Source organism: Lonchura striata, chromosome Z (genome assembly GCF_046129695.1).
Source record: "Lonchura striata isolate bLonStr1 chromosome Z, bLonStr1.mat, whole genome shotgun sequence".
In the NCBI taxonomy this organism is placed as follows: Eukaryota; Metazoa; Chordata; class Aves; order Passeriformes; family Estrildidae; genus Lonchura; species Lonchura striata.
Window position 1 is genome coordinate 7,172,065 of NC_134642.1, and position 22,120 is coordinate 7,194,184.

The 22,120-nt window shown below is 38.5% G+C and overlaps 1 protein-coding gene across 4 annotated transcripts in view; it reads left to right on the forward strand.

The window, feature by feature from the left end:
- CDC42SE2 (CDC42 small effector 2) overlaps positions 1–10,365 on the forward strand; it is an 82,063-nt gene extending 71,698 nt beyond the window's left edge. For all 4 annotated transcript variants that reach the window (XM_021530395.3, XM_077790031.1, XM_077790030.1 and 1 more), the window contains 3 exons: positions 3,212–3,313; positions 7,801–7,918; positions 8,324–10,365. In XM_021530395.3, coding sequence (XP_021386070.1) covers positions 3,212–3,313; positions 7,801–7,899 — 201 coding nt within the window. In that variant the 3' untranslated portion in view covers positions 7,900–7,918; positions 8,324–10,365. The remainder of the gene's footprint in view (positions 1–3,211; positions 3,314–7,800; positions 7,919–8,323) is intronic.
- Positions 10,366–22,120: the final 11,755 nt, after the last annotated feature.

Below are 22,120 nucleotides of genomic sequence, written 5' to 3' on the forward strand. Positions count from 1 at the left end.
GTACAAATGCTCAGGGGTGTGTATGTTGAAGTTCTTTGCACTAGTGTCATAAACATTAATTTGTTTTATAGATGACCTTTAGTCACATTTCATTACTACTTATTACTAGATTAGTGGTGTGTAAATATATTCTAAGGGTAATTATTCATGGTATGATGTCAAGCAGTTTGAGGTATGAGTGAAGCCTAGTGGGATTAAATTTTGCTGAACCCTGTCAGCATTTTTTATTTCTTTTTAACATGAAGTATTTTATCTGTGTTCCCCTCCTGAAAGTCATGGTGATTATCTCAGCTGATCAGCCACAGCTTCTGTGGCCCTGGAGAAGAGAGGGGCCACTTTCCAGCCACTGCACTTTTAACTCCCAGAACACAAAATCAGTTCTTCACAGCAACAAATAAGTCATGAAAGAAGGCTTGTGAGCTGCACAAGGATAGAGCATGGAAAGCCAAAGATGGTAGAGAGGGAAATGAGCATTTACTACATTTAATTTCTTCCTAAGTAGGAAATGAATGTGATGCTTATCAGCTTCTTTCAAATTCAGTATACTGAAAAAAGCAATCTCATATCTTAATTCTTACTGTGTATAAAATATTGTTATGCATGTATTCTTGCTAGGCCTCAAAAAATGCAATTTCAAAATTAAATCCTGGCAAAGCTAATAGTTATGGTGTCCTCTGTAAAAGCTTTGCAACCTTTCCAGGCATGTTCCCCTATTGCTTTTTCCTGTGTTACACTCTTCATAAAGAGGTGATTTTTTACAGTGCTCCCCATGTCTCCCTAGACATTCTCATTGGTCATTTTGCTTCTGGCTGTGACCGTGTCTACAGGAACAGCACATTCTAGTAGGATCAGCTGTGTAGGATAGTAGAACAGTTGCTGTTGGGGAGTCATGATGTGTATTAGATGTCTTGTGATCTACCCTAGCCTGGCTCACCTGGTTCATTGGCCTCAATATCTGTTAGCAATGGGAGAGTATAATTTAGTCTTCCAGTTCAGCTTCATTAAAAAAAAAGTGTTATTTTTGCACTCCAAGATTAGTCTGAAATTGCAAGTGAATCATGATAAGTGAGAACTGGTAAAGTTGCTTCAAAAGCATTCTTGGGATCCAAGCGGAAACAGTAATGTAAATGAAGACTGCTACTCCTGCAGGAAAAAAAAAAAAAAAAAAAAAGAAAAGTAAAACAATTTTTTATTTGCTTTCACAGTGAATTATTTTGTGGCACTGCATTTAAATACTGTTCCAAAGTTTCATGGAGCTCACATCAATGGGCACATGTCAGGGGGTAGCAGGCTGATGGCCACTGATAAGGAACTCACTTAAGATAAGAGACATGGTTTGATGGCAGTTCAGTTTGACTAGTGGTTACTGTTTGACTAGCTGATGATTGGTGGAGAATCATTTACAAGATCCAGCACTTTGTTACTGGCATGGTCTTAACAAGTTAAAGAGTTAAAATAAGTTACTTTGAACAACAAAAAAAAGTTAAATTATCTTAAAAACTCATAAACAAGATAAGAAAAATCTAAAGTCTTTGAGTTTGTCTATATCTTCTCTGCATCAAAACTATTAAAATCAAGAAATTATGGGTGTATTGTGTAGATGCATACATTTGGTTGCTGTTTTTTTTAAAGAGGGAGGGGCAACTGCTGCAGGAATTAAATAATTTTAAGTATTTTAATTAAAGCAGTGTATTTTCATACAGCTGTGTAGATCATTTTTCTGTGTCAACATTACAGCATATTATGGTACAGGTGGTGTAAATACAAATTTTTAACAGCTGGAATATTTTATTTTATCAATTGATTGATTTTGCAAAATTCTTTGGAATTAGAGATTTCACTACTAATTTTAGCTAAGATCAGATCGTTGTATATAGCTGTTCCCACAGAATTTTATGTGTTGTTCCTCATCCCAGCTATTCATAGCACGCAAGAAGGTACTAAAATCTACTGAAATCTCCTTTTTTTAATAGGAAAAAGGAGCAGGACAGGACTAAAGGTGTTTTGTACTTGCTGGCTAAACCCTATGATGTATTCTCATAGCTATGGGCTCTGATTCATAAAGATTTCATCTATAGCTATTGAAATAGTAGTTAGCCCACTCGAGGTTTTGTGCCTTGAGTCTGTGTGGTCTTAAAATCACATAGCCAGTTAGAGATCATTAAAAACAAGACTGAGTGAACTTTAAGGTAATGGGAAGGTTTCACATGATCTCAAGTAAGTTTTAACTGTTAAACTCTACTTTGTACAACATACCTTAAACTGAGATACTGGAACTGTGGGGTTTTTTCCAAATGCAGACATTTTTCAGAGTATGGTCCTATGGTGACTACACACTGCATGATTTGTTCTGTTTAAGCTCCTGGCTCTGGTCTAAGAAATGAGGATAGGGTTTTCTTGTTGTTGTCCTTTAGATGTAATGCTTAGCTGGAGGCAGGCAACCAAAGCAGCTTTAATTAGGGAAATTCTTTGCTGCCTCTAATTTTTTTTTTTTATTTGCATGTTATTAGATTACTAAAAAATTAAGCTGTGACTCTGAAAACTGGGAAGCAGAGGTTAAGTAATTCTTGCCTTCTGTCCCATGGTATAGGAACCAGGACAGTCCCTGAGCTGGCATTTTGCCTTACTACTGCACTGCACCCCTTCAGCTCACAGTCGGGAATCATGCAGACTGAAAGCAATCTTGAGTGTATGGGTTCAGAATTCATAAAGATATGTCTGTGACTAACCCTGATCAAACTTAAAGCACTGTTCTGGACATTGCCATCAAGTATATTACAGTGACATAAGGGCATGCAAATAAGAAATTCTCAAAGTTAATGGCTACATAGATTATTCTAACAAGCTTTGAGCCTTAATTCTTGTTTTGAATGACTCAAATCTGTCCCACTGTGATTTAAATACAACTATAGGCAGAAATTACTGCATGAAACATTGCAAATACTGGCTAATAAATGTGGAATTTATTAAGGTTATTTACAAATGTTTTGCTGGCCTAAATGCTGGGAGTGGTATCCATGCTTGTCTGGTACACATCATCCAAGTAAAAGGGAAGTAATACTAGTGTTTTGGTCTCTGTTTTTTGACTCTATTAAAATACCTCACAGTGTATGCAATATCCTTCCTATAGATGGTTAACTTCTACCTTTATGACACATACTGTTTTTGCCTTTTCAGTGACTCTCAGATGTTTTCTGTGCCTTCCTTTTAGAAAAGACGACGGCGGATTGATCGAAGCATGATTGGGGAGCCAACAAACTTCGTTCACACAGCTCATGTAGGATCTGGAGACGTATTCAGTGGAATGAATTCAGTAAGCATGAGTTGATGAACATCATTTCATATTAGACAGAATACAAGAACACTGTATTTGTATGTTGTAGCTGAAGCAACGAGTCTTTCAGCTGTAAGAAAGAATCTGTATGAAACTGAAGAATGACCTGATAGCATTTTAATTCTAAGTCCTAAACACTTGCATTCAAGAATACAGATTATAATTGTTAAAATTCCTATATTTATTGATAACGCATTTTAGATGCTGTATAAATGATATAGAATACTTTTTAAACTAAAAACTCACTCTCTTTATATGTATGAACCAAAAGAGATGTATGCTTGAAAGTATACTCAGGTATTATATAGAAAAATCTAAGTGTCTTATAGTTGGCTAGATTTTTTATTTTGAATGCCTCAAGCTGTTTTGAATATAGTTCATTTAGAACTCTAGCTTACCGCAGTTTATGGTGCACATGAATTTATGTTTGGATGTTTTTGCTGAGCTTTTTCTATATTCTGTAGCCCTCTTTGCAGTGTGAATTATTTCCACAGCAAGTAGTGTCACAGGTAAGATTTTGTAGCTTCCTGTAGAAGACGGACGCAAGAAATATTTTTAGCTCTCTGAAAGTGAAAAAACAGAAGGTAAGATAAATGATGAAAATGAACTTACAGAAATAGGTGTATCTTTTAGAGCTTCAGATTTCTGTGAAATGTCAATCTGTTTCTAAGGTAAATAATATAAAATATAGAAAATAGTTGTATGTAGATGAAAAATACTTATTGAATTTACTAACAGTCTTTAACACATAACATATTTGGAGATGACAAAGACTTGGTGACAGAGAAGAAAAATCTCTGTCAGAGGTATCAAAATAGAAAGCAGAGCTAAAAAAGCTTAAATGTAGGCTAGGAAGGTAATTTGTAGTTTCAACTAGATTAAGTTGGTGTTATTGACCTCAGAAAAAAATTTTTGTAACTCATCACATAATGAGGAAGGGCAAAGCTAGAAAATTCATCATGAAAAAATGCAATACTTTTTTTTGGAAACAGCACAGTGGGCTGTAAATTATTTTTAGTAAAACCTTTGTAAGCAAGTTAAATGACCAAACACAGATTCCACTTAATAAAATTTAGTTAAAGCTGATTCTTTATTTAATGTGATATATTACATTAATATTTAAAGCCATTATAAATTGAAATAATACACTGATAATAATGTGACCGGGTTGTTTGATTACTTTTTTAAAGCATAGATTTGCTTTTTCAGTAATTGTTGTTTCTCCTGAGGGAACCTTCCTTATTCTCACAGCTCAGCTGCCTTTTTGAGATTTGTACAGGTGGCCTGAAGCTTTAGTTTTTCCCATTTCTGCCTGTTTGCTCTCATCTTTTTCTTGCATAATACCCAATTTATCTCCAGATAGCAGGTAATCATTATTGTCTCTCTACATAAATGGAATGCTTCTAAGTAGCTCTTTCTCTCTCTTTTTTTTTTCCCTTCTTTTAAATTTGGATAATGTGCTGCATCAATGACCAGTGAGATTTTTCTGATCCTAGAAAGTATGTCTGTGAAAAATAATCATTCCCAATCCCCCTGCTTCAGAAGCTCAAATCTCTGTTTTTTCACGCTGCTTATTTTCTGCCTCTTCTGGTGGTGGTCTCCACATTCTTTCTTTGCAGTGTAAATTCCAAGATTACAGTGCTAACCTTCACATGTTCTTCTACTCCATAATTTTCTTTATAGTATGGACATTATATTCCTTCAGGAACCTCTTTGTGCTTTATCTTTTTAAATAACTTAGTGAAAATCTGCAATTTACTTAAGTTTTTTCCATTTATATTTGGTTCTTTATTGACTTTCTTTTCTGTCCTGTGCCTTCTTTCATCAGCATTACTTCATTATACATCTTTACAATTCTGACTGAATAGTTTTCTGACTATTCAGAATATTTTTGAAATATTTTGCTTTTTTGTTTTCTTTTTCTGTAGAGTGCCTTGCTCCTTTGTTAGAGGTGTACTTAAACAGCAGGAGACCTCTTTGCATTGTTTCTGTTCAATCCCCATCCCTTTTCTCCCTGTTTTGCTTTCACAGTCCATGGTGAAATCTCTTTCTTCTGATGCCTCATATTCTTCAGTTCAGTCTTTGATTTCATGTAGTTGTCCACTGCTTTTTCTCTCAAGGTCTGTCTGTGCTGTTTCCTAATTCTGAAAGGGAGGGTTTAAAAAGGAAAGAAAGAAATTTAATGAGATACATAAGCAACACAACAATTTGCATGATCCTTAATGGGTACAATCCTCTTTCCAAAATCTTTAAAATTCTTAAGTCCCATCTAAATTAGATGTAAGAGAGAAGAACATTGCTGTTGCATATCGTCAGAGAAAGGCAATCTTTGGGAAATGGCATCTTTGGGAAAGAAAACAAATCAAAAATTGCATTTCACAGAGCTTGTTCTTGTTGCTCAGCCTTAAAAGAAGGATGCTTCAGAAAAAATGCTGCCTTAAAAGCCTACAAATGTTAGACATTTTTTGCTTAGCAATTTTAGTTTTGTATGCCTCCTACAAAAGTTTTCATATACAAAATAGTTACTGAACTGTTTATGCAGACTAGTTTCATTTGTTGCATTCTCTGTTTTAAGGGCAGCAGTCTCTGCATTTAAGACTGATATTTCCTTATCCAGTAACTCATGTGTGACTCATGAACTGGAGAAATTAGTCTAACTTTTAGAAATAGTCTCGAAAATCTACAGTTCAGCCTTGCAATTTGTGTTGATTTGCTGTTCTCCAAAATTTTCAAGTCTTGTAAGCAAGTTTTTAGGTTGAAATGTGATGTGGCCTGGAGATTTTTGTAGGTCTTTCTTCTGCTGGAGTCAGAGTTAATTTAGATAAAATTACTGGCATCCTATATTCACTCTTGTGAATACATTTATGTGTAGATTAATTTTTTTCTGAGGAAAAAAACTGAATTCAGACTTTGTTTTTTTCCATGGCAGCAAAAGATGCTTTGTGAAAAAGATGAGTGGCTTGGTAAAATGTGAAAGTTCTTAAAATATATCCCCATGCACTTCAGCACATTCTTTTACTGGATTCATAGTTTTTGATGTCAGATGCACTTGAAAATACGCTCTGAACACTTTTCCCTCAAGAAAAATAAGATGGTAATATTGCTTTGCTGCAGCTTTATCACTTATTTCAGCAAAAGGCTGAAGTGTTAAATGGTTTTACATTGTGCTGCTTAAATACATAAAAACACAATCCTTTGCATAGCATTGCAATATTGAAGATATAATGTATATAATGTTGAAGATACAGATCAAAAAAACAGGCTCTTCTGTCATATAGGCTTGGAAAACTGCATGGAAGAATGAGTTTATGGATGCACTCTGTATATGTGCATGTGTTTTGCTTGCTGTAGAAAAGAAAATATATTTATTTTGTCTTTGTAAACAGGGAATGTTGTGCAAGCTACTTGGAAATGTTCCTCCTGTGCTGTTTTAATACAGCACAGTGATGTTCCAGTGATGTTTTTAGGTCTCTGTAGAGGAGGAGCATAGATTAAATAATTGCAAGTGGTGCCCTGCAGGCATAGCCTTGAACGAATGTTATTTTCCACTCTTTGTGTAGTTGTTATGTATGCTCTGGGATGCAGAGAAAAAAGGGCCAAAGCTTTAAGATTCAAGCTGTCTTCCTGCAGGCACTTGGACATCATTATTTTGAGTCATGCAACACAAGCAGGAAAGAACAATGGGTTTCCTTTTCTGTTTGGTGATTGAGGTAAAGTCATAGCAGGATGTGCATGTCTTGAAACCTGAGGCGTGAAACAGGGGGCACAAAGAGTGTGTCTCTATGTATTTATATACATCAGGCTAAAAATACCTTCAAATCACCTATGTTCAGGAAAATTCAGATTGACTGTGTTTTAAAAAATAAATGCCCTCCATTTAAAGGAACAGTATAAATTAAGGGAAGCATTGAATGTTGGCATGTAAGTAGATAAATCAAAAATGTTCAACAAACCAAAAGGTTCTTTTTGATTTAGAAAATCTTAGTTTAGCCCTGTTTTAGCGATCCGAATTAGCCATACAGATATTTGCAAGTTGGATATTATACTCTTAACATGATGTTAATTTAGTGATTAACTTGTGGTTCATTATACTTGCCAGAGAATATTTTCCACATAACAAGATAAATTTTAGTTTGTCAGATGGAGTCAATGCCAGTAAAATATTTGATTTTTTTTTTTAATTCTTTGATTAATCAAGTGGGTCAGTGAAACCACGAATCAGCCAGTTTTCTTTGGGAGAGAGGAAAAACTTTTGCCTCAGCACCATTTCTTCGATCTTTTCTGCTGATCTATGTGCTGAAGTTAAAATTTCAGCAAGTCTTGGATGCACGTGTTCTTGTGCAAAATTAATATAGCTTTACTGGTAACAAAGGAACTCTTGGAAGCTAAACCTAGAGAAAAAATAAAATTAAAAGCAAGAAGATGCTACAGCTCATTGTTGTTCTTCTTTTCCCTTCTATCCCCAGGTCAGCTCAATTCAGAATCAGATGCAATCCAAGGGAGGCTATGGAGGCGGCATATCTGCAAATGTTCAAATGCAGCTCGTAGATACAAAGGCAGGATAACCTTGGGGATAACTTTCCTGTAAGTATTTAATTCTACTTCTTAGGCACTGTTAGAGCAGTATGAAAAACAATCATACTGCTTCATAATTATCTCCCTGTAAAAACTTGGGTCTTTATGATGACCAATTTTTAAATCCATTTCTGAGTAAGAAGAATAAGAATGTTACTTTTTCACAGAATGGACTGCAGATTGTTCGGACTTTATCAGCCTAACCTTAAGCATGTGATTAACCAAGGGTGATCTTGTAGGCTGATCTTTGCAGGTGAAGTTAGTTGTAAAACAAATCTCATAAGAAGTTTGTGATGTGACTTTTGCAGTGCTTCCATAAGATGTATGGTGTTAAGTCAATGTATAGCAGGATTGCTGTTGGAAAATGATCAGAATGCTCAAAACTTGGCTTAATGCATGTTTTCTGTCTTTTAGGTTTATGTGAGTTCCTGTATCTTCTTTCCTGTGTCCTCTCTTTTGCCTTGGTGACTGCTTTCTGTGCTCATGACAAGAGAAGTGATGGCTCATTGTTCACCCTTCGTGATTAGTCCTGTGAAAAGTTGCTGTTCTGCTCTGATGATGCCACTTACCAGATTGGTCCAACTGTGCCTTTCAGTGGCATGCACACATTGGCCTCTACCAGTATCATGGACATAGAGCTTTTCAGGATTGGTTGTCACTTTTTAGTTGTTCTAAGACAAATTAAAGTACCGATCTTAGCTTTCCTCATTCCTCAGAAATACTAATGCACAACATTCTGTTGCTTTTTAGTCTTCTAATCTTTTCTCCACTCAAATAATTTAGAAATTAATGAGTTTCCACTAGTGTCTTCAATTACCTAATGTTCATTGAATTTTTGAAAGGTCTGAGACCTGTAAGCACAAATAATTATTTCATACAAAATCAACAGAGTAGATGACCGCATGCTTTGTGAAGTTGCTTTTTATGGTGGGATGCTTGGTGCTAAAAGAAAAAAAAATTGCTTACTGCAGATGTGAAAAATTTTGCTGTGGCACCAAGTCATGCCTGTTTCTGAAAAAGGACTTGTAACTTAGCTGCTTCAGAGTCATGTCTTTATTTTAGTTTTTATCCAATTGGTCTTGAAATAATAAAGAGAGAGCTTGCATTCATGAGGCATTTGTTGTAAATGTTCAGTATATTTATTTTGAAAGAGCTGACCTTGAGACTGTAAACCAGTGTAGTACCGTATCTAAGTGTTGTGGAATCGCTTTAGTCTATTTACACAGAAGAGCAACATCTTTGGCTGCTTCTTTTTCTGTCTACAATTTTCCTTAATTTCAACCTGTATAGTTATTTCCAGTAGCAGCATGTCACACTGCCTGCAATATTGGCTGAAAAGTTCAGTAGACCTTTCTATGTAGTTGGCAGTTTCTGTGTACTAAATATTTAGGGCCATGGAAGTTGCTAAGAGCAACATACTAATCTGGCAGAACAGGTGCCAATGAAAACAACATACAGGGTGACTTTTTACTAAGTCAGTAAAATGCCTTTTGCTCAGGTTCCAAAGCATGTTTCTTTCACATGATGTGAAACTGCATTTTAATATTGCACTGTTTTCAGATTATCTCTATAAATGGTCCCTTTTCTTGCTTCTTGGTGGTGATTTTAGAGAAGTCAATTATTTGAGTCCTGGTTACATTACATTTTTATGAGGGAAAAAGACCCAAACCATCTTAACAAATAAGGCATAACTGATTTTAATCAAGTCCATTTCTATATGCAAATATGCATGTGGACTAATGTTCTTTATTCTGTTTCTGTCCTTTCCCTGATTTCACATTGCAGCAGCTGTCTTGTTGACAGCTGTCTGGTTACCTGATCTTCTCTCTCTGTTTGTAAACAACACATAAAATACACAGCTATGGAGGTAGTTTGCCTTCCCTAGGTTGTATTTCAATGGTAGATGTCACTTATCTGGTTGAATAGTTCAAATTAGGTTGGGTAGTGTTCACTGATAAAGATACTGATTCCTGATGAGATGTTAAATTGTGTGGATGCATAAGTACATGGCAGTGCAGTGATACATATATTTTTTAGGGGTTAGCATTTCCAATGCCACTTTAACAATGACTCTTAAATTTACTACAAAACTATTACTAAATTATTTGATCTTTGTTATTGGTAATAGCAGCTTAAATTTGCTTGCCAAACCTATCTTGCACTTGCCAAAATGTTTTCAGCTCAATAGCCAGGAAAGAAATTGACATATTTTTATAACAGACATACTTTTTTTGTACATTGTGTTCATTCTTGAATAAAGTCAGTTCAGTGTTGGCTTGTAGATATTAAAAGGAAAGTATTGACTTTGAATCAATAAATGTTTTCTTTCAGCTGGTGGCCTATCCTTTTTCCTTTCCATAAATTATATTTGCATTAGAAAAACACTTGAATCTTACAGACAGATTTGTGGTGGAAAGAGTAACCTATTAGTCTGAATAAATAAATTGCAGGCTTGAGTTTTTTTTTGTCGCACTTGACCCTTTTGTTGCCAAATGGATTAACCTGTAGTTTTATCAGTATTATTGTTGCATTGATTTAACATGTATGCCAAGGGCTTCTGCAAGGAAGGGAGAATATCTCAAAAATACTTTGGAAAGTTTCCTTTTGACTGCAAGTCATATGTGTGTTAACTTTCCTGATTATGCTGCAGATTACTATGGTGGTCAGTAAAAGACTTGTGACCATAATATGCTCATCTGCATTAAAAGTACCTGCAAGGCACATTTGGCTCAATCAATTTTTATATTTGACACTCCCAAAGTTTATTCCTTAAGCACTAACTTACTACTTTAAATTTCATGCCAAATTATTCTGAAGACTGATAATGAATTCTTTAGCTCATGCCAAGTCCATTAAATTGCCAGTTGAGGGGGGAAAAGGCAGCTAGAGGGAAATAAGTTCTAAATGAAATAAAGATGTATAAATCCATGTGATACCAATCAACTAAAGGGTTCTTTTTTTTCAAATGCTGAGGTTATAGACACTTAAAACTGTTTACAAAGGTGTATCTTGAAGACCAGATGTTCCACTGTAAGTGCATGTTCAGTGGCTGACAATAAAGATTCTGCTAGTAATTAGTAGAATTACTTCAAAAGCTTACCTGTGAAACTGATTTGGACTGGTTCCATTTGCTTACCCTTACAGTCCATGCTAGCTCTGACACTGATTCGGCAGTTAACTCATACACTGAACTCTAGGAAAGGTTGTATGACTACCTTGATTAGTTTCAACCTGGATCAGTTTCCTAATGCTTAATCAGAGTAAACATGGGAACATGGGAGTAAGTGTCATGGGATCAGAGATAGTCTGTTACAGGGAACATTGATAATTTAACCTGTTTTTCCAAAAACATCAAGCTTTTTGTGAATTAAAAAATTAAAAAAAACACACAAAACAACAAACACAAAAAACAACAGCAAACCAACAAGAAACAAACCAAAAAATAAAGCAAACACAAACAGCCCAAACAAATCCACAAACAAAAAAACCCAAACAAAACCAAAAGGAAAACCTACCCAAATGAGAACATTTAGGCTTTGCAGCGGTGAATACATCTACTGGAAAGACTTAATTCCACATTTTCGGAGCTCTTTTTCCATGTACTGTGCTCTCCAACTTTGTCCGAGTATTCTGTTTGGTTTGGGGGCACCGAGCACGTTGAACATGCTGCCAAAAGAACAACCACATCATCACCAAGTGTCAGCCATCCTCATGCAGTATGATTCAGTGCTGCTATCTGTGATAATTCCATCCATCAGCACTGCACAAGAAATCACTTTCTACCTTCACACAAGACAAGAGAAATTGTAAGTTCAGATTTCAAGCAAGTTTTCTATTAAGCCTGGAAAACTTGAAGTGCTGGTTGAGTTGGCAATAAATTGCTGAATAACAAACTTACTTCCTTCAATATGATGCAGAATGGTCCATTTATGAATAACTAAGTTGTCATGCAATAGCTGCATTCATTTGTAGCTATTTAAGGATTTGTGTGAGTTTATAACATTCATTGCTATAGATATGTTCATGGTTCGTTGGGGATGTTTCTCAAGAAATTTGATAGTGTTTTTATGTACATGATAGTAACAGAGCCTATCAGCAGAAAATAACAGTAGGGTGTTATGTTTGGTTTATCACTTCTTTCAAGTGAAGTGAACATCACTAAGCAGTAAGAAAGCTTTATATATTGATGTCAGCATTCTAGAAGTACTAGTCTTCTACCAGTGCCCTGCATGTTTGAGTCCTCAGCATATCCCTGTTTCCCAGGGATATGCTTTGTTTCACCTACACTATGCTTTCAGTTCAGGAAGGGGATTGTTGGTTTTCAGTTTTTTAAATCTCTCATCAGTCTTTGTAGGTCCTAATTAATTTGAAATAATCTGCCAGGCAAAATAAACATATATCAAATTTGTGCTTTTCCTGATGGGGAAGTTCCAGGTTGATTCCAGTTGATGGAACAGTGGTGTGAGAAATTCTAATGCACTACAGAGGAGCCTGGGTTTAGTTTTTGCAGCTGCTGTCACTCATCATGATTCCTCATCCAATGTGTGTGGTTGGCTGCTGTTGTGCAAGGCCAATTCTTAAAACATTGCCTCGAGGAAAATGAGTACTGCTTGAAATTGATTTTGAAGTCTTCCACTTTCTTGAAATGTGGTATCTCTAGGGAAATGGCTATTCTGAAGCAGTTTTCCTTGGGACATCATCTTTACACTATCAATAAAGCTTTCAAAGAACCATACACCTTGGAAAAGAGTACTGTTTCAAAGTCGTTGATGCTAGTGGACATTCTCACACTCCACAGATTTTTTGACTTGTCAAAATTCCACCTTCTGGTATGTTAAAAATAATCTCATATGTGATATATGCATTAAGCAGTAGAGCAATGCATTGCACAGACATTTTATTTCACATTTATAATGGAGAGAAACATTTCCAAGGGTTGAAATAAGGAATAAAAAATCACATTTCAGTAAGCAGTATTGGGTTTGGAGGGATGGAGGACAGCAGGGAGGGCAGATGTAAATGAGTGAGTGAAAAGAAAGAAGTATGGGAGAAGGCTAAACTTTGATAGATGACCAAGTACTGTATGTATTCCCTATGGCATCCTTTTCAAGAAGAAGCTATTGGCAACAGCCACAAAAACCAGAGCCCAGTGCAGCAAGGTTTATTCATTTTTCACTGTTTTAGGTAGTAGGTTCCAGGACAGTTCTCTTTCTGGAAGTTGCAATGCATGATTAGTTTCCAGCTGGCATAATCAGGATCTGTCAGAACGGGCAGTAGAGCAGCCCAGGGCAACAGGGCTGTGTGGGGAACAGAGCTGGGAAATGAGACTCTTTTTGACAACTTTTTTTTTTTTACATATTAAATGTAAACTATTTTTCTTACTGTGAACATACATAGGATGGTGAATAGATGACCATGTAGCTTCACATCTCTAAAAACTTACTTAGAAGTCTGTTTCCAGATTCATGTACTCGAGCTGGACAAAATCAAGATGATACTTGGACCTACTGCTGTAGATTCAAGACCCACTATTTAGTTTTATTTATTAGAACCACCCACTTCTATCTGCTTACATCTAACTGCAATTGCACAGATGCTGTTTTCCTCAGAGACTGCCAAAATGCACCCAGCCCAGTCCATGGAAGGGAATTAAATTGCCATCCCATTATTTAAGGACTTTTTGCTTATTCTCTGAATCACAACCAGAGCACTGGAAATAGGTGACAGAAGGAAGTCCTGTGGCTAAAACAACAGCTTTATAAAACCTTGAACTGTGAAGTTATATGAACATGACTGCTTACTAAAACAATTTTAAGTAGGATTTCCAGCCTCTTACAGCACACTTGCATAGTCTTGTAGAGCAAAATTAAAACTTTCTAATCTATATAGATGCATAGCCCATACTGTCTGCAATGTACGTGCTGTAAGGAGATATATTTTGTCTCTAAGAGGTCCTAGCAATTTCTGAGAACACAAGGCACTTCTTGTCTCTTGTTTGAGAGTCCTCCTTTTTGGAGCAGCTCTTCAAGTCCATCCCACAGCAATGTGGAGGCCAGCGCAGCACTGATAAGATGGACATGGTATCCCAGGCCAAAGTGCCAAAGCCATTTGGCACAAGGGACTTGCAGATATTTTTGTCAGTGCTTGCAGCAGGTAGAGTCTGATGCAAGCACTGTGCCCCCAGCTCAGTGGGCCTACAGGGTCAGTCAACATGTGCCCTGTTCAAGGGGCAGCTGAGGCAGCCCAGACTCCTCCAGCCTCCCCACACACTAAGTGAGGCATTTACATCACATTCCTGGGCTACACTGCTGTCTTTCCAAATTTGCACATTATTGCACTAAGAAAATTCTTTTCAAATCACATTTTCTAAGAAAGGGCACGTAGTTAACGCTGTGGAGAAAGTCAGGTCCTCCTGCTCCCTGCCCCCATATAGCAGAGTCAGCTCATGGAAGGGCCACTGGAGCTGGCTATTATCAATACAATAATCAGAGCTGTCACTGCTTGGAAAACTGTGATCAAGTATGTGCAGCTGCTCATTTGAATAGCTTTGTCACTGAGGAAAGCTATCCACACCCATGGTGAAAAGTTCTCCAGGGAACAGACATGCCTTCTAAATTTAAGCTCTGTAAGTAAGAATTTTCCACAGCCCTTTCCAACAAACCATGGGCCACAGGGCCCATAACCTTTTCTGCCCCATTATTTGCAATATTGATGTTCACATTGCAATATGTTTAAAAGTTGTAATAAATATTTAGGTAATTAGAAAGTGGGCGCTGGCCTTTCTGGATGGGCAACTGCTTTAGATTCCCTGTTGTCTCAGGGTAAAAACTGTTTCACAGCACACAGAACTATTTCCCGGTGAGAAATCTACAGTCCAGTCCTCTGACCATAAATGAACCTGCAAATGAGAATGGCCTTTTCTAATCAGACCAAGAGAATCCAAAATCAGAGGGCTGCAAAGGGTTTAAGAGGATTTTACAGAACTAAGAATACTTTTCCATGGTTCAGGATTTCAGTGCTTTACTTTTTCCTCTAAACAATGTTTTGCCCAAATTTCAGGTACACCACAACATCTGATTTTTATTCCTTCACTGTGTACTGCTTAAGGTTTTGGGGCTCCTGAGAACTGTTTCCAAAGACTTTGTGTGCTGCTGCTTCTGTTTTGCACCATTGTAATAATGTCTTAATTCTCACACCATAAATGGCATCGTAGTCATATCTCAATGGATTGTCAGGAATATGCAGCCAGTTAATAAATTTAAGTGAGACCTGAAACAGCAAACATAGGAACACTGCCCCTAAATATCTACAATGCTCCTAAACTAGTAGCATCAGCAATGGTTTGAAATTTGTTTGGGGGTTAAAACCTTCTAAAGGGTAACAGCACTGCTTTTGTAATGTAGCATCAAATTACTGTCATCCCATGCCTTACCCTCACTTCATCAGTAATACTTATTGTAAGGTTACTTGTTACTTCAGAGCTTCCTAGTGAGGTGCACAAGCACACAGGGAATAATAGACCCTTTGAAAAAGAAAAGCTCATCTATTTTTTTAGTAATAATTATATTAAACCAGCCATTTTTTCCCATAAACTAATTGCCTTCTCCCTTGCCTGTGTTCTGTAGTCAGAAAGATAATACCCCTACAGAAGCAGCAGGGTAAAAGAGAGTTCTTTGCTGCTTCAAGCAATTACCATGACATAAGAAAAAATAGATCCTCTTGAGAAAAGTAAAAAGGGTCACAGCATTCTTGTCAAAAAGCCTCATTTGTTGTAATAAAAAGATTTATTTGAACAAGGACTGCAGGAACTAAGCCAGAATAGGACAACTTTTCTTACCAGAGGTCACTGCAATTTAAATTTACTTTGTTCATCTATGTCATTAAGAATACTTAGAATCATCTGGTGAAAAAAAACCCTTCCACTTCTAATACAGCTTCAGATACAGCTTTTAGTGACATCTATCTCAATTACTCATTTGTTGGGGCACAGGAACAAGATCTGTCCTCTGACAAGCTTCTGCAGAGACAGTTCTGTTGCTGACATCTTGACACAATGAAAGAAACACCAAAATATGGGGAGTAAGTTTCAGGAACTTACACAGGTAGATGGGATACTTCTTTTTCCTATACTGGAAACTTGTGGTTTCTATAAGCAATACATCCAGCGAGAGAGGGAAGAAGAGCAGAAGGGTGGCTGTCACAGTCATGACTGCTGCAACTGAGAGCTCTGTCTACAGGGGCTGTTCATCTGGCATTTTGCTCAAACACAGTGTCACAGTATAACACCAGCTCTTTGCAAGAGTCAGAGCTCTCTGTGCAACTTTGCATGGTTTTGACAAGTATTTCTGACTCTATGCCTGCATATGATCATCAGAGAAGTTGTTAACAACACTAAGACATCCTCTTAGTCAGCCCCAAAGACACAACATTGTCACTGATGTAATACCATCTTCAGCTCTTATCTTTGAGAACAGAGGTGTGAAAAACATACCACCTTCTTCTCCTTACAGAGAGTGTGATTAATTGAGAAATGCTTTTGTGAACACAACACCATGCACTCCTCAGAGCTAAATGCTTCAATATTGATTTTGATTGTTTGAGATTCCTTAATCAGCGAGTGGTTTTGATTGCATTCATGTGTTATGGGAAGCAACAGAAAAATCTCAGCCTGCCTGGAGGTGAAAGTATACTAAAAGATGTGTGTGGGCAGAATCAGCTGTTCTCAAAAAAGTCAGATCCACAGTGAAGCTGTCCAGCTGCTTTGAGGCTGAGCACAGATCTCAAAATAAAAGCCCACAAATACAACCTTGGCAGCAGTTTTTGAGAGTGAAAAAAGGAAAATACAGCAGCGATTGTACTTCCAGGTTCCACCTTCTTTGGTCAGGTAAAACTGCCTAGATAGAGGAAAATGGGAAAAATCTTTGGAGTGATGCCAGACCTAGTCCCTGAAGGAACAAACCCTTTTGGGACAGACACCTAGTCCTTCTGGACTGAGAAATAGCAATCTGGAAAGTCTCAGATAACACAACTGTCACTTCAGGACTCAAGGAAAATGGCAGACTAAGTGACATGAATTTCTTTAATCTCTAGAAAGCTAGAAACTGACCTTGAACTGCAGCAACTGCCTTCAGGAGGTACAGTGATGGGTTTGATGCAGAAGTGACTAAGTTCACTTGAAAGACATAGTGATATCTGCTGATGAACTGAAATACTTTGTCTGTTACAGGAGTATTTTCCAACCATGATTTCCCCATTAGGTTTTGTCACTGTGCCATGTAGTCTGAGGAATTGTAATTCTGAAGAGCAGTTGTATTGTCCAGCTCCACTCCCTCTACTTTTGACCCTTTTGTCAGTTTGCCAGCTGTGGTGGGTTGACCCTGGTTGGACACCAGGTGCCCACCAAAGGTGCTCTATCCCTCCCCTCCTCAGTTAGGCAGTGGAAAGAAAATATAACACAAAGCTCATGGATCAAGAGAGGGTCAAGAAAAGATCATCAGCAATTACCATCACAGGCAAAACATGCTCAGTTTGGGGAAATCAGTTTAATTTAGCTAAGTCTTTTTCCCAGGCTTAGCTTCACTCCAAATTCTCCATCTCCTGCCCTGTCGTGGCGTAGGGGGACAGGGAATAGGGTTATTAAATCATACATCTCCACTGCTCCCTCAGCAAGATGAATTCCCACAATCTTCTCCTGCTCCAGTTAGTGGTCCCTCCAATGAGACACAGTCCTCCATGAGCTTCTCCAACATGGATCCTTCTTACAGGCTGCAGTTCTGTGAGAATTGCTCCTGCTTGGATCCCTTCCAGAGGGTGCAGTGCTTCAGCAGCAGACTGCTTCAGTGTGGTCTCCCATGGTGCCACAGATCCTGACAAGACCCTGCTTCTGCATGGGCTTTCCACAAAGTTACAGCATCCTTTGGGTTGCTCTGGCATGGGGTCTTCCACAAGCTGCAGTCAATACCTCCTCCACTGTGGACACTCTCGGGGGGACAGCCTGCAGGAGGACAGCCTGCCTCATCATAGTCTTCACCAGTGGCAGAAGGGCATCAGTATCTCTGCTCTGATGTCTGCAGCACCTCATTCCCCACCTTCTTCACTGACCTTGGTGTCTGCAGAGTTCTTTCACTCACATATTTTCATTACTTTCTCCCAGTTGGTGTTGCACAGTGGGGTTTTTTTACTCTTTCCTAATTATGCAGTCACATAGTTTAGCAGTGTTCCTGATAGACTCAGCTTTGGCCAGCAGTGGGTGCATCTGAGAGCCAGCTGGAGCTGTCACTGTCTGTTGGGAGCTGCTTCTGGCATCACCTCACAGGAGCCATTCCTGCAGTCCTCCCTTCTATCAAAACCTTGCTGCATAAACCAAACAACTCCAATACACGCCTGTTATTAAGCTCACCTTTCTACCTGAAAGCTTATTTGAAAAATATAATGGGCAAACATTATCCTCTTTTGTACAAGGTGAACTGGTGAGTGTTGAGCTCCATTTTCTTCACAACACTGCATGGAACAGGTGGTGTAAGATGTCTGCTGCCAAAATTCATATTAACAGGTGACCTACCTCTGAGAATATAATGGTGATTTTAGCTGATACAGAACCTCAAGAGTTTAGAGGTCCTCTGGCATATTGCAAGTGGTGGTGGGAGTCACCGTGTAAGTCTCTGTGGTGCGCTGCTGCCCTTGGTCCTCTGCACATCTCTCTGGAAGGAGGCACCACGAACAGGTGAGAAGCACACTGACATGGTTGGTATATAGGTTTCTCATTCCAAGAGAATAATAGAAACACATGAATCAAGACCAGGATAATAAAACTCTATCTGCTTTTTTTCTCCCCATTGACTTTATTTTCTTGGCGTTGCAGAACACTCTGCAGCTTTCACAGAGACTTGTCTCATGCAGGGCAACCCCATTTATCACTGAACATTTGGTTGTCTGTCTTAAAACGGTCTAAAGTCCTGAAAAATAATGTAAATTAAGAAAAACCCCAGTGTGGCATTATCCACTAGATCCCGAACACTTGATAAACTTTTGCTACAAATCGGCTTGCAGTTGGTGGTTTCGTTGGGCTGTGTTGAGACCGGGACTCCTGCTGCGTGCCCATCTGCACTTTGAGCCTCTCTTCCTCTGGGCTGTGCCTTTCGGCAGCGTAGGCGGAGTTTAGTGCCCGCTATGATTAGCTCTGTGATGACGCTCACGGAACCCTCAGCTCCAAGGAAAGACAAAAAAGGGAGCAAAGTTCCCTTCTAAAGGGTAAAACAGTTGCTTGTTTGACACTGTGCCATATGTACCATATTACTGTCTGCTCTATCTTTTGCTTTAGCTAAAACTGAAAATCCTAACTGGCACTGCCAGCGGCTTTCTCCTGGCAGCCCTACCTCCTGTTGCACTGTCTTTGCTCACTTCTAGTTCTGAGACTTGCTACCAGCCATTTTAGTACCAGTTCCACCCAGAGACTACCCATTTACCACCAGACACACTGAAAAGAAACATCTGCCCTAACGTTTACCACCTCACAAACAAAATCTTCTCTGTCTGTCACTTAAGATTTGGATCTCTGAGGATCAAACCAAAGAAATAACTAGAGACAGTGCTTTTTCCTCCCTCCTCCACAGAAATAGACTAACAAGTTCTAATAAGTATGTTCATGACCAAGAAGAATGTTACACATTTTCTGCTGCATTTGGGTCTCAGGGATAAGCCCTAGTTAGCACAAAAATATGGATGAGGAGAAGAAAATACATTATTCAAACTATGATACTATAATTTTCCAACAAATCTGGCTGAATTCTTGAACTCTTGTCTCATCTTAGACCTGGCAAGCAATTGACCTGGCAAGCAGTATTGAAACCATTGCTGGTTTTTGACATCTTCATCTCCATTATTTCCCTACAGATAAATTCAAAGAGCTGTTTGTGCAACCACCTTTATTCTGTCTAGGTGGAATAAAGACAATTCTGAACTAGATAGGAAATATACTTTTTGTGAAACTTGCTGTACAAGAAGAGTGTACGCAGGACAAATCACTACATGCATAAGCATGCCTGGCTCTCAGCTCATACTACAGCCTGGCACTGCTTTTCAAAGCTTCGTTGGCTCTAAGCTGCTTCTGAGAGCAGTTACCTGATATGGTACTATGTAATAAGAGAGCACAACCAGCCTTTCAGCCTCATCTCAGGCCTTCCTGCAGTGTTTTGTTCTCACACCCCACTCCATCTTTCCTCTTCTAAAGCTGATCCTGGCAGTGTAGGATATGCAGGACCAACATGCATGAACAGCTCAAAGCATAAGGAGTGAGCCCCACAGACAGCACATCATATCTGCAGCAATCCAAAGGGCCTCGTGCTGCTCTGATACTGCCATTTCCCTTGGGAAAGGCTCCAGTCTCTTTCCACTAGGGAATGGCAGAGCAAATCAGTGTTTCCCACTCTGGGCCTCTGGATTTGCTTTGCCTTGAAATCCTGTTCCATGAGGACAAGCTGGTTTCTAGCACCACATTTAGAACTTCCCTACCAACAGCAGGAAAAGAAAGCTGCCCATCTCTCAGCCCTGGGAATATATGCTTTGTGCAACAGCAAAGCTCATATGTATGCATCTCCAGATTGTCAGGACAAGAAACCTGCTTGCGGACACATGAAGTATTTTGAGAGCAGATTTTAAAGCTGCCTTGGCAATCTACAGGGCACTGTTGCAATTCTTGATTAATCCATTTACATTGAAGGTATTATTCTGTTCAGCTACAAAGGGAATAGCTGCTCTATGCTTCATGCAGCTCTGCTACCTTGGCTGTTTCCTGCACACTGAAAATGGTGGCAGCATGACTGCTGGGTACCTTGCTCCATCAATTTACACATAGCCCAGTTTCCCTTCATTCCATGTGTCTGCACACCTTGGATTGTTAGAAGGTGTCAAGTACATGTACCACACAGATAGGGCCTGTAGTCCCACAGTAAAAAAAAAAAAAAAAGTTAGTACTCTGTAATATAATAACCAGAGCAAGGTATGCTGCAAGTACAGGGCATGAAAATTGTCACACATGCATTTAATTTACCTATAAAACTCATTGGCTTGTGTCAGTCTATGTATGAAAATCTTTGAGACATCTGTGCAGCAGTTGGTTTCTCTGCCAACCTCCTACTTGTTCCCAAACTCCTCACACACTGATAAAAAAACTCAATCTTCTTAAGCTGCATTTGAACAAAATGTGACTGAAGAGGCTTGAACAAAAGCACCAGAACAGGAGCATTTCTAAAGCTCTGCTACAGTCTGAATGGAAGCTCTAAACTTGGGTCAGCAGCATCAGAAGCAGCCACTTTCTCAAGTCTCCTCTCCTAACAGATCTTATCCTCAGATCTGTGGCCAAAGTTCTGGCTAATCTACTACTGCTGTTACCTTATGGACTTTATGCCTTATCTCCATGCTCTGATAGTTCCCTTATTTTTTTGTCCACGTGCTGTTACTGGTGACTTTCTGTTTGCTCTCTTTTGCCCTATTTTATTCTGGTGTTGTTGCAGAACCTTGTGGTGTGCGTCCCTTTTTCCAGTTCCTCTGTGCATGACCACAAAAGGACAGTGCAAAGCACAACTCTATTTTCTCAACCTTTGACATAGAAAAAAAAGAGGAAAAAAATAGCAGGAGAGAGAAAAAGATTAGTAAACGAGCATACGAACAACACATCTGGAACTACAATAATAGGTGCATTGTCCCATTAAGTGTGATAAGCGGCCAGCAACTACATACATAGGTTTAACTCCTGCTCATATAATTAAGATTCTTCATTATAGCAATGAAGCATTTGGCAAAAGCTGCTCTGCAGAAAAATATTTCAGCTACCAAAACACTTCGCTCTCTGGTGAAACATGTCCTCACCTCTGATGCTAGTGTCATTTCCACAGATAATTATCTCATTTGAGTAAGCTTCTCTTGGGCCCCATCTATTGTAAGGAAGATTCCTCAGGCTGGGAGTTCTCAGGAAGTGGTGCATATTGGGGTGGAAACTTAAGGGTGCCTTGATTACCCATACACAATCTATGAGCTTTTCTTGAGTAGTTAAGAAGCGGTTATACTCTTGAAGAAAGATGCATGGAAGTTTTTATGTTAAGAGTTTCCAAGTCCATGACAGAACACAGAGACTGACAAAGTAATAGCACCGTAAATGGTGCTTTTGCACTTGTACTTCAAGTATGCTCTGCAAAATATGGTGATTTTCTCAAC